Source organism: Gopherus flavomarginatus, chromosome 16, assembly GCF_025201925.1.
Source record: "Gopherus flavomarginatus isolate rGopFla2 chromosome 16, rGopFla2.mat.asm, whole genome shotgun sequence".
Lineage (NCBI taxonomy): Eukaryota > Metazoa > Chordata > Testudines > Testudinidae > Gopherus > Gopherus flavomarginatus.
This window is the reverse complement of record NC_066632.1, coordinates 2953926-2966755: the sequence shown is the minus strand read 5'-3', so window position 1 is coordinate 2966755 and position 12830 is coordinate 2953926. Positions and strand designations below refer to the sequence as shown.

The window sequence follows — 12830 nt, the reverse complement described above, 5'->3', positions numbered from 1 at the left end:
CCGGAAAGGAAGGATTGGGAGGAGAAGGGGGAAGACCCCCTGGGGGATCTCTTCCCTGAGGTGGGAGCCAATCTCCCCATCAGGTGTTCCCCATTCAGAGTCACTGGGAAAGCAGCCCAGAACCTGGAGAGAGAGGTCAAGGACATGCTGGCTTTAGATGGGATCCAGCCGTTTTACAGCCCATGGGCCTCACCCGTGAGGCTGATCCCCAAGGGAGACAGGAAGATCTGGTTTTATGGGGGCTATCAGAAGCTTAAAGCCATCACAGTGTCCGATGCCGACCCCATGCCTAGGCCTGGGGAGATTCTAGACAAGCAGAGGGAGATGGAGAACTTGGCCCTGGCAGACACTGATAACATGTGCATCTTTAGCCAGACCTGGGAGGAACAGGTGTCCCAGGTGAAGAGGGGTCTGGGCTGCCTCAAGGAGGTGGGACTGACATTAAAAGCTGGTAAGTGCAAGGGGGGACGGCAGAGGTGTTGTGTCTGGGCCACAAAGTGGGACGCGGCTGCCCAAGCCCAGAGCTGGCAAAAGCCAAGATGGGGGCTCTTAACCAAGGGAGCCCGAATTGCAGCCCAGAGTGCTGGGAGAAGACCCATCCCAGTTTGAACCCCAGGGGTACTGGGGTGGCAAAGGGTGTGGGCTGCATAAACCTTCCCACATGCGGTCTGCAAGTGCCATCAAGCACACCCGACCTAAGGGAGGGCGTGAGACTGGACTGTCCTGGTGTAACTCACACCAAGAGATGGGAGAGATGCTGGGGCATCCATGGGAACCTTGGTGGGTTCGAACTTCCCCAGGTCACTGGCTGGAGTGACCTCGCTCAGTTCGGTCTCGAAGGGGGGAGAGATGTGACGAACTGGGAAAGTTCTTAATGTTTTCTCTGAGTACTGTGTTGGTGTCTCAGTGTCCCCACGGCAGTTCTTAAGTATCTGGCAGAGCAAAGGGCCAGTGCACCTAAATGCCTGGCACTCTGTCTCCTAGCAACTGATGGCCTGGGCCCCTCCTCTGCAAAGATGCCAGCTGAAGGTGTTGGAGACAAAGGGATCAGGTGACCTCCTGGCCCGGGAAAGGGGCTGAGCAGACAGGAGGGGCTGGGAGGGGTGGTTAGTCTGGAGCTGGCTGGGGTCAAGGGTGGAGGGCAGGCCTGGGGCTGTACCTACAAGCTCTGTTTTAGACCCCGTTCCTGTCATCGAATAAACCTCTGTGTTACTGGCTGGCTAAGAGTCACGTCGGACTGCAAAGTGGGGGTGCAGGACCCGGTGGCTTCCCCAGGACCCCGCTGGGGCGGACTCGCTGTGGGAAGCGCATGGAGGGGCAGAGGATGCTGAACGCTCCAAGGAGAGACCCAGGAGGTGAAGACGTGTGAGCTTCTTGCCCTGAACAAGTCTGCTCCAAGGGAGAGGAGGCTCCCCAAAGTCCTGCCTGGCTTGGTGGGGAGCAGTTCCAGAGCATCGCCCGGTGACTCCGTGACACCGGCTACTCCGACAGTGGGGAAGGAGGGTGGGTTTGGAATGGATATGAGCAACACATCTCGAAGAACAACAGTTACAAAGGTGAGTAACCGTCTTTTCTTCTTCGAGTGATTGCTCATATCCATTCCAATTAAGTGATTCCCAAGCCTTACCTATGCAGAGGGGTCGGAGTGAGACGTGGCAGCATGCAGAACCGCTGCGCCAAAGGCTGCATCATCTCTAGACTGTTGGACCAGCACATAGTGCGAGGCAAAGGTGTGGACCGATGACGCATATCTCCTGGATACGCACATGGGCCAGGAAAGTGGCTGATGAAACCTGAGCTCTGGTTGAATGCGCAGTGAGATGGCCCGAAGGGACATGAACCAGGTCATAGCATGTGCGTATGCACGCCGTTACCCAAGAGGAGATCCTCTGGGAGGAGACCGGTAGACCTTTCATGCTCTCGGCGACTGCCACGAACAGCTGGGGGGATTTCCGGAAGGGCTTTGTCCGCTTGATATAAAATGCTAGTGCCCTACGGACATCTAAGGAATGTAACTTCTGCTCCCATCGCGAAGAGTGAGGCTTCGGAAAGAAGACTGGGAGGAAGATGTCCTGGTTGGTATGGAAGGCCGACACTACCTTAGGGTGGAACGCAGGATGAGGTCGCAGCTGTACCTTGTCCTTGTGAAAGACAGTATACGGCGGGTCCACCGAAAGTGCCCAAAGTTCTGAAACCCTTCTGGCCGATGTAATGGCCATTAAGAAGACTGTCTTCCACGACAGGTATAGGAGCGAGCAAGTCGCCAATGGCTCAAATGGCGTAAGCATAAGTCTGCTTAGGACTAAGTTGAGGTCCCAAGGGGGGGCAGGGTGGCGTACTGGGGGTTTAGAGGTGCTCCAGGCCCTTAAGGAACCTGGTGACTAAGGGGTGGGAAAACACGGAGTGGCCACTTTCTCTAGGATGGAATGTGGAGATAGCCGCCACGTGCACCCTCAGAGAAGATATCGCCAGGCCCTGTTGCTTAAGCGACCAGAGACAGTCCAGAACTACGGGAATGGAGACCTCAGAAGGAGTAACGTTCTGCGTTGTACACCAGCAGGAGAAACATTTCCACTTGGCCAGGTATGTGGACCGAGTGGAAGGCTTTCTGCTACTAAGGAGAATATGCTGTACCGGAGCGGAACAGCACAACTCCGATGTGTTCAGCCATGCAGGAGCCATGCCGTGAGGTGAAGGGCCTGCAGGTCCGGGTGGCGAAGACTGCCGTGGTTCTGCGTTATGAGGTCTGGAAGGAGAGGCAGGGTAACTAGGCTGGCCATGGACAGGTCAAGCAGGGTGGTGTACCAGTGCTGTCTGGGCCACACTGGCACAATCAGAATTAGGTGCGCTCTGTCCCTGCGGAGTTTTATCAGGACCTTGTGAACCAGAGGAAATGGTGGAAGGCATAGAGCAGGTGGTGCCTCCATGACATGAGGAATGCATCTGTGATCGACCCCGGTGAAAGACCCTGGAAGGAGCAGAACGCTTGGCACTTCCTGTTTGTGTGCAAGGCAAACAGGTCTATGCGGGGAAACCCGCACCTCTGGAAGATCGAATGAATAACGTCTGGTCTTATCGACCATTCGTGGCAGAGGAAGGATCTGCTCAGCTGATCCGCCAGAGTGTTCTGGACCCCTGGAAGAAAGGACGCCAGCAGGTCTATCGAGTGGGCTATGCATAAGTCCCAGAGTCGAATGGTCTCTTGACACAGGGGAGAGGAGCGAGTCTCTCCCTGTTTGTTGATATAATACATGGCCGTTGTGTTGTCTGTAAACACGGAGACACAACGGCCATGAAGATGTTGCTGGAAAGCCTGACACGCGAGGCAGACTGCTCTCAGCTCCCGGACGTTTATGTGGAGCGTCAGGTGTCCAAAGGCCCTGTGTGCGAAGGTGACCGAGGTGAGCCCCCCAACCAAGAGATGACGCATCTGTCGTCAGGGACAGCGAGGGCTGTGATGGATAAAATGGTAGCCCTGCACTCACCAGGGAGAGAGTTAGCCACCAGTCGAGGGAGTGTAAGGCGCTCGGGGGAACCGTCACCAGAACATTAATAGGGTCCCTGCCCGGACGGTAGACCGAATTGAGCCATGTCTGGAGGGGCCGCAGGCGGAGCCTGGCATATTTGGTCACAAAAGTACATGCGGCCATGTGGCCTAGTAGACCGAGACACGTGTGAGCCGAGGTGGTTGGGGAGGTCTGCAGGCCTCGAATGATAGTCACAATCGCCTGGAAACGTGGCTGGGGGAGGTAGGCCCTGGCTCGAGTGGAGTCCAGGGTTGCCCCTATGAAGTCCAGCCTTTGTGTGGGGACCAGGGTGGACTTTTCTGCATCGAGAAGGAGCCCCAACCGGGAGAATAGGTCTGTGATTATGCCCACGTGTTGTCGGACCTGAGTCTGGGAGGTTCCCTTGATGAGCCAGTCGTCCAGATACGGAAATGTATCTGCTGCCGGCGGAGGTAGGCGGCGACGACGGCCATGCACTTTGTAAACACCCTTGGGGCCATGGAGAGGCCAAATGGGAGGACAGTAAATTGGAAGTGCTGGTGATTGGCCACAAAGTGGAGATACCTCCTGTGCAGAGGGAAGATGGCGATGTGGAAGTATGCGTCCTTCATGTCGAGGGCGGCATACCAGTCTCCAGGATCCAAGGACGGGATAATAGTCCCCAGGGAAACCATGTGGAACTTCAACTTGACTAGAAACTTGTTGAGGCCTCACAGATCTAGGATAGGCCTGAGGCCTCTCTTGGACTTGGGAATCAGAAAGTAGCGTGAGTAAAACCCCTTCCCCTTCTCGTCTGATGATATCTCCTCTATCGCTCCTGCGGGGAGGAGAGACTGCACCTCCTGTAAGAGGACTTGCTCGTGAGAGGGGTCCCTGAAGAGGGACTAGGTTGGGGGGTGGGAAGGCAGGGATGAAACAAATTGGAGGTGGTATCCTTGTTTCACCGTCCGTAGGACCCAGATGTCTGAGGTCAATAGGGACCACGCCAGGAGGAAGTAGGAGAGGCGGTTGCAGAAGGGAGGAGAAGGATCCTGTCCTGAGACTGGTACGCTGTCCTTATGCGTACCTTCAAAAGGTAGACTTAGGCCTTGGAGGTGGCCTTTGGGGGGCCGTGGTTTTGACCCCCTTGGGGTCCGGACTGGCGTCTACGGCCACCCCACCCGCGCCTTCTAGTGAAGTCTTGCCTATGCCGGGGCACAAAGTACGGGCGGTGGGGTTGAGGCCGGAAGGGTCTACGTTGGGTCACACGGGTATGCATGCCCAACGAGCGCATGATGACCCTGTTGTCTTTTAAACTCTGCAACCTGGAGTCAGTCTTTTCAGAGGACAGACCCTTGCCATCAAAGGGTAAGTCCTGGATGGCATATTGGAGCTCGGGTGGCAGGTTGGAGACCTAGAGCCAGGAGATACGCCTCATGGTGATACCTGAGGCCAGAGTTCTGGCTGCCGAGTCAGCCGCATCGAGAGAAGCTTGGAGGGAGATTCTGGCCACCTTCTTCCCTTCTTCTAGGAATGCGGCAAATTCTTGGAGCGAGTCTGGGGGTAGGAGTTCTGTGAACCTACCCACCTCCGCCCAGGTGTTGTAGCTATAGCGGCTCAGGAGAGCCTGCTGATTGGCCACCCGGAGCTGCAGGGCACCTGCCGAATACATCTTGCGGCCCAGTAGGTCCATCCGCCTAGCCTCCTTAGATTTGGGGGCTGGTGCCTGTTGGCCATGGCGTTCCCTTTTGTTGACCGATTGGACAACTAATGAGGAGGGAGGAGGGTGGACATACGGGTATTCGTACCCTCGAGAGGGTACCATGTATTTCCTCTCGACTCCCTTTGCCGTAGGGGGAATGGAGGCTGGTGACTGCCATAAGGCGTCGGCAGTGGCCTGGATGGTCTTAATGAAAGGCAGAGCCACCCTAGTGGGGGTAATCCGCCGACAGGATGCTCATGACGGGATCCTCAACCTCCGGGACTTCCTCTACAGGGAGGTTAATGTTAAGCGCCACCCTTCTAAGGAGGTCCTGATGAGCTCTGAGGTCTACAGGCGGGGGCCCTGATGACGAGGTCCCTGCCACCACCTCATCTGGGGAAGAAGAGGATGACACTCCGGGGATGAGAGGGTCCTGAACGGCCTCTTGCTAATGGGTCGGTTCCAGCTCTAGCGGTACTGGGGAGCCTGGCGGATGGATCAGCTGCTCCTCTGTCCCATCAGGAGGGGGACGGCTGATGGTGGCCTCAGGTGCCCGATGCTCTGAGGAAGCGGGGCGGGTCTGGGGCAAAGGAGCACCCTGGGCCTGGTGGTACGCCCAGGGTGTCCAAAAGGACCACTGTTGAGGTCCCGCGTCCTGAGACCGGACGTCCTGGAAGACCCCAGTAGGCACCTCCGTTTCACGGTCCTGGTCGTAGAAACTGTCCGCGTGGGAGGACACCGACGTCTGCCTGGATGGCCATGGAGGAGCAGAGAAACCTTGGGCTGAGGTTCCGATGGACCTCGCTCCCCTCCTTAGTGGGGACTGGTGCTGGTATTCGGTGCGGTACCGTGATCAAGACCGGGACCTGCGACCAGACCGGTGCCGGGAGGTCGACCGGGATCTCGAGTCCCTGCGACGTGAGCGGCTCCAGGAGGTACGGTGCCTGGGTTGATGCCGGGAGCTAGAGCGGTGCCTCGAATAGCGAGGTGGGGAGCGTGAGTCTGACCGGTGCCGCGAGTCTGACCGGTGCCGTGTAGAGGAATGGTGCTGGGACTGCGAGCGGCGTCGAGAGTGGGAGTGTCATCTCGACCGGGAACGCCTACGGGACCACGATCTTGAGCGGTGCCGGTCCACTGAGCTGACAGACGGTGGTCTGGTCAGGGTCGGCTTGCCCAGAGATTGGATGACCCGCACCGGCGGAGCGGGGGGTAGGGGCAGTGCCGCATCCGCGTGGGCGATCACGTTTCTCGCCGCCAAAAATGCCTCTGGCGTGGATGGCATGGTGAGCTCTACCGCGGTACGCGCCGGGGAGCTATCAGGCGCCGGACTCGACAGCCCTCACGGGACCGGAATCGACAGTGCCGATGTTGTCGGTACCGCAGCGGGTATTGGCGCCGGGCAGTCCGATCTAGGCACACTCTCTGGCTGCGGCATGGGCGTCGCCAAGGCAGCAGGGGTCTTAGCCTTTTTCGGCATCGGGGAGAGAGAGCGACGTGGAGTCGACTTCGGTGCCGGTGGCAGCTGGTGCCGGGAGTCTTTAGGCAGACCGGTGCGATTAAGTGCCGTGGGAGTGCCTCTGCTCACCGACTGCCCGGCGCTCGGTGCCGAAGGTGGTGGTGTCAAGGCTGCTTCCATGAGGAGCTGTTTTAGTCTGGTGTCCCGCTCCTTTTTAGTGCGCGGCTTGAAAGCCTTGCAAATTGAGCACTTAGCAGTTAAGTGCGATTCCCCAAGGCACTTTAAACAGGAGTCGTGTAGGTCTCCTGTGGGCATCGGCCTGTGACAGGCCGAGCATGGTTTGAAACCCGGTGAGCCGGGCATGAGCTCTGGTACCGGGTGCGGGGAAGGGCTACTCCCCAAACCCTGCTAACTAGTAACAACTAATTATACTATTAACCTAATAACTTACAACTAAAACTATCTATCTATATACAAGAACAACTATGTATACGACAACAAGAAGAAAGACTACGAGTAGCTAGGGAAGGTGGAGGTCAGCTAAGCCGCACTCCACTGTTCCAACGACCGACACGGGCGGTAAGAAGGAACTGAAGGGTGGCCAGGTCGGCTGGGGTATATATCTGGTGCCATAGCTGCGCCACTCCAGGGGGTGCCCAGCCGACCCTCCGAGTGTTGCTAGGGTAAAAAGTTTCCGACGAACGTGCACGTGGCGCGCGCACACCTAGCTGGAATGGATATGAGCAATCACTCGAAGAAGAACCTACACGTACAAGTCATCACACAACTCGTGCATGTGCCATTCTGCACGCACCTATACACACGTCAACACAACTCCCCCAGGAGCGCACAGAGCACACACTCACACCGATGGGCACACACCTAGGAATACCCTAACAGCTCATACACACAGCGCACATATACACCTGTCAACGCACCTCAGCTCACACATACCAGCACACTCACGACTCAGGCCTGCTGCTCCCCGCCCAGCTCCCCGCAGACTCACCAGGAAGGAGCAGAGGAAAATGAAGGAGACAAAATAAAAATAGGCGAACTCGTTGCCACACTCGTGCTCCTTGATGCCCGAGTTCTCGTCACAGGGCTTCCCACTCAGACAGGACAGCATGATCTCATGCCAGGCCTCGCCTGTGGCGCTCCTGCAGCCGCACAGAGAGAGAGGGGGAAGTGTGTTGGGAGGGCAGGGCAGGGCGGGGGGAGCAACCCAGGCAGCTGTGTCCCAGTCCCCTCAGGCACCTGGGTGCCAGGAATGACACTTGGCACATCTACAGCATCATTCAGCCTAAAGCGCTTACAGGGATGTTTTTTTTCCAGATGTTTATACTCGGATCCCTCGCCTGGCGCTGAGATGCAGCCACCTCTGGGGTGCGGGGCGGGGGCTGTTTATACTGAGATCCCTCACCTGGCACTGAGATGCAGCCACCTCTGGGGTGCGGGGCGGGGGCTGTTTATACTGAGATCCCTCACCTGGCACTGAGATGCAGCCACCTCTGGGGTGCGGGGCGGGGGCTGTTTATACTGAGATCCCTCACCTGGCACTGAGATGCAGCCACCTCTGGGGTGCGGGGCAGGGGCTGTTTATACTGAGATCCCTCACCTGGCACTGAGATGCAGCCACCTCTGGGGCGCGGGGCAGGGGCTGTTTATACTGGGATCCCTCACCTGGCACTGAGATGCAGCCACCTCTGGGGTGCAGAGCGGGGGCTGTTTATACTCAGATCCCTCACCTGGCACTGAGATGCAGCCACCTCTGGGGTACGGGGCAGGGGCTGTTTATACTGGGATCCCTCACCTGGTGCGTAGGTGCAGCCACCTCTAGGGTGGAGCTTGGGGGCTAATTAACAGCCGGACAACCCATGGCATTAGAGCAAGGTATCCCAGGAGGTCAGTTTTCTTGCAATTGTAGTGGGGATGGGACACAGATCTCTGCTCAGTCCAGCTTCCGCCAGGGACAGGGTCTCACCTAAACAGAAGCATGAGGGCCTGGAAGAAGGTGCGGAAGTTGTTGTGTTCTGTGATAGCCGAGTCCTCCTCTTCGTCTTCGATGCCAATGTTACCGAACACCTGCAAAGGCAGAGGGCCCTCAGATAGCAATGGGGATGGGGCCTCATCTCTCTCCTGCAGACAGTCTGCTCCAGCACCCAGGCACAGCTGGCTTGGAGTCCAGAGCAGCCCTAACCTCCATGGGTGCGCGGAGGATTCACTCCCAATCCAAGGCACTAGTGCTCGGTCTCCACCCCACAGAATGGCCTGTGACGGTGTCCTGCCCCCCGAGCTGGCCGTCCTGACACTCACCTGCATGCCGATGATGGCGTAGATGAAGAAGAGCATAGCAATCAGCAGGCAGACGTAGGGAAGGGCCTAGGGAGAGAAGCAGAGCAGGGCACGTCACTCATAGGGGGCTTTAAACCTTGCGCCCTGCCAGGCTAATAGCTTCCCCCTGTGCAGGACCAGCGGCTGCATCTCCATTCAATGCAGCAAAATCAAGCTCACACCCCTGATGTGCACCATTGGCTGGATCGCAGGGGGAGCACGCTGGGAGCTTCTCTTCTCGCCCGCCCGCTGTGTCTCCTCCAGCGCTCAGCACAGGGAAGGCACAGACGGGGAAGAGACCTGCCGCCACAGCAACACCGACCCAATCCACGGCCTACTGAAACCAGAGGGAGGCTGTCATTGCTGCCCCAGGCACCCATCCTGGGCCAGGGGAGTCAGCAACTGAGGTGGGAACAGCACCTGGATGCCACCCTGCTGAGACACTTTGAGATAGATAGAGAGAAAGAGATTGAGGGGGTGGATGGGGATAGATAGATAGATAGATAGATAGATAGATAGATAGATAGATAGGTATGGGGACGGACGGACGGAAGGGTGTGTATGGGATGGCTGGATAGACAGAGTACAAGTGGATGGATGGGATTCTATGGGGATAGACAGAGGGGTCTGTATGGGGGCAAATGGACAGATGTGGAATCAATATATCTTCAGAGTCAAGGGTCCAGCCCACACACACTAAACCTTGGGCAGTCACGATGGGTCAGTCATTCAGTGAGCCAGTTGCTGGGTTCCTGGCCCAGCCCCCCAGCCCCAGTCACCTTAAAGGACTGGACGAAGGTCCACAGCAGGATGCGGATGGTGTAGCCCTGTCGTAGGAGCTTGATAAGGCGGGCAGCACGGAAGAGCCGCAGGAAACTCAGGTTGATGAAGTTGTTCTGAGGGGATGAAAGGAAGGAGAGGTGAGCGCTACCCGTGGGCGCAAGAGGGGAGATCCTCACCCCCAGGGAAGACTGCCCTGGACATGTGCCCGAATCCACACAGCACCGCAGGGGAACAACCCAGGAAAACATCAACTCAACACACATGATTAACCCACCAACTCACAGCTAAAACGAAATACACGGAGAACTCAAGAAAGTATTAATAAAATAATAACAACACCATCAATTGTGATCATTATTAGCAATGAATAGCAACTGTTTATCACAACCAATACTACTAATTATTATTATTCACAATGCCATTAATTAATAACTAATGATAAATAGCAGCAATGCATAATATTAACAAATAATAGATAATAAATTATTATAATACACAATGCTATTACTAATTGTTATAAGATAAATAAATGATAATGCATAGTATTATTAAACCAATGATATAACCAATAATACCACTGATAAATAATAAATGGTATTGCAATGCATATTAATAAATAACAGTAATATAACACATAATACTATTAATATAAACAATACCAAATCATGATAATTATAATACACAATAAATAACTATAATGATTATAATGCATTGGATGCTATTAAGAATAAAATGAATATTAATGAATTAATAGTGTTGTTAATAATTTAATAAAAATAAATGATAAATAATATTAATACAAATAATGATACTTAACCGTGACAATGAATGATAACACTATTAACAAATTACAGCATGGAAGCCACCCAACAATCTCCACCCACCAGCCATCCCTGAAAAAGGGGAAACGAACATTAAGGAAATTAAGAAGCCGGGCTCATCCAATTGGGAACTCAATGGTTATTTGTCAATATCAGGGTTATATATTGTTAACTATCCCAACAACCAAATGCACTGATATTTTCTGACACAAGCAGGTAGAGCATTGTGGGGTCACATCACACATATACTATGCACACACAACCAGAGAGAATGAAAGCAGGACAAGTGTCGGGAGAGGGGGAGTCCGGGGTGGGAAGGGATCTGGGGACTTGCAAGGTTACAGATCACATGTGATGATTGGGACCTCAAATGCATCTGTCTCTGTGCACCCAACAGCCACGCTGGGATGCTCCCTGGAATAACGTCTTGAGGCTGGCGGAGGGGGAGGGGGGGCTCAGCCTGCAGACACAGACAATTCAGTGGGGTTTTGCTCCTAGGGATGGGGAGGGGAGGGCCAAGAGGTTGGGAAGCTCCACTCATCCTGTTGGTTTCACGAAGATGCATTTTGGAACCCCCTCCCCCAGGAGGGGATGGCATGTGGCTTCTGGGACCGGGCTGAGCAGTGCAAAGTGTGGTAGGCTCTGGAGTTCCCACAGGGCACTGGCTGCTGGAGTTGGGCAATTCTGCCTGGTGCGTTGGGCTGGAGTTCAGTTAATCAGTGGCCCAGGCTGTGTGATGCAGCTCCTTGGTTAACCTCAGGCCACCAACCTCTGCACCCTTGAGGTCACCCCGCCTTTTCTAAGAGACATACTCGCTCCTGGCATGTAGGCTCTGCTCTGGCTCGGCTCTGGGGTCTGTTTGGCAGATCCATTGCAGACCCGGAGTCAGCTGTGAAGTTCTGACCTCGAGCCCAAGGACTCCCCTTCCCTCTGCCAATCAATGCACAAGTCAGAAGTGGGGCTGGGATCCCAGCTCCTCAGGCCCAGCACAGCACTCGCCCAGGACCCAGCGTTCTAAGCCCACCCTGGAAATTAAAGGACTTGGCTCCTACACCCATTGCTGTTTCCAGCCTCATCCAGCCTGGATCAGTCTGATCCCTTCTCTCCACATCCACAGGGCGGGAGGGACAAATGGAGCAGTGGGGCTGTACTGGGTGACCCCCTGGCTTCAGTGGAAGGTGAAGGTACTCGGACACACGGGGTGTACAGGGGCCTTGCCTTGGTGCTCCCTAATGGGAAATTCTCCCCAGCGGCCAAGAGCACAGCTGGACAGCACCCTCCTGCTGCTTGTGGGAAGCTCTGCCGGGCAAGAAGAAACCCCTGTGTTTCCAGGGAGCAGCTGTGTAGCTGCACAACACTCACCACGGGACTCGTGCAACTGCACAGCAGACACCACAAGACGTATGTGGCCACACAACACGCACACAGGACTCGCGTACAGCCGCACAACACGTGCCAGGGGACTCTTGTGTAATCTCATGACCCAGGCCATGTGATCCTTGTGCAACAGCCAAACATGCCAGAAAAAGCTTGTGCAGTCGCATAACGCGAGCCACAAGACATGTGCTGCCACACAACATGCACCACCAGGGCTCTGGACCCAACACATCCCATGTGACTCTTACAATTGTAACAGAACAGGCCATATGACTTGTACACAACATAGCCCAGAGCCCCGTGTGTAGTTACACAATGCACAGCAGGGAACTCCTGTGTAGTTAACACAGGTCCAGGGACCTGGCTGTATAATTACACAACAGATTGGAGCTGTTGTGTAACTACAGGCCAATGCAACAACCCATGGTTCCCTGTACGTGGGCACTTCTCTCCAGTCCCCACCCTGCACGGACACAGGGAGGTCTGCCTGCTCCCTGCCCCACAGAAGCTGCCCTGGCGTGTTCCCAGAAGCGGTGAGCCACCCCTCCAAGGAGTGAGCGTAACATACGGACTCCAGGGGGGAGCATGCGGCAGCACCCTCTGGGGGCAATGGCAGCAGCACCGATTTATCAGCCTCCCAAACCGACTGAGAAATCGAACAGCGAGGCTCATGCAGGAGCACGGAACAAAAAGGCCCCCCACCTTTGCAGACAGCGAGAGAAACGGGGGTGGGGAGGGAATGGAGAAGGGAGGGGATCTTCCGTCGTCCTACCCAGGAAGCTCTTCCAATAGGCTCAGCTCCTTTCCACCCCCCTCTCTGCACCTTTGCCCCCTTCTCCTGTCTCTTGGATCTTATGTCTGAGTGAAAAGAC

At 55.5% G+C, this 12830-nt stretch overlaps 1 protein-coding gene across 1 annotated transcript in view; it reads right to left on the bottom strand.

Annotated features, from left to right (window-relative positions):
• CACNA1A (calcium voltage-gated channel subunit alpha1 A) overlaps positions 1-12830 on the bottom strand; it is a 163894-nt gene that overhangs the window by 42459 nt on the left and 108605 nt on the right. Inside the window, exons 32-35 of the mRNA XM_050925167.1 lie at positions 9757-9873; positions 8960-9025; positions 8628-8728; positions 7653-7803 (exon numbers count right to left, since the gene is read on the bottom strand). Of these exons, the coding sequence (XP_050781124.1) occupies positions 7653-7803; positions 8628-8728; positions 8960-9025; positions 9757-9873 (435 nt within the window). The remainder of the gene's footprint in view (positions 1-7652; positions 7804-8627; positions 8729-8959; positions 9026-9756; positions 9874-12830) is intronic.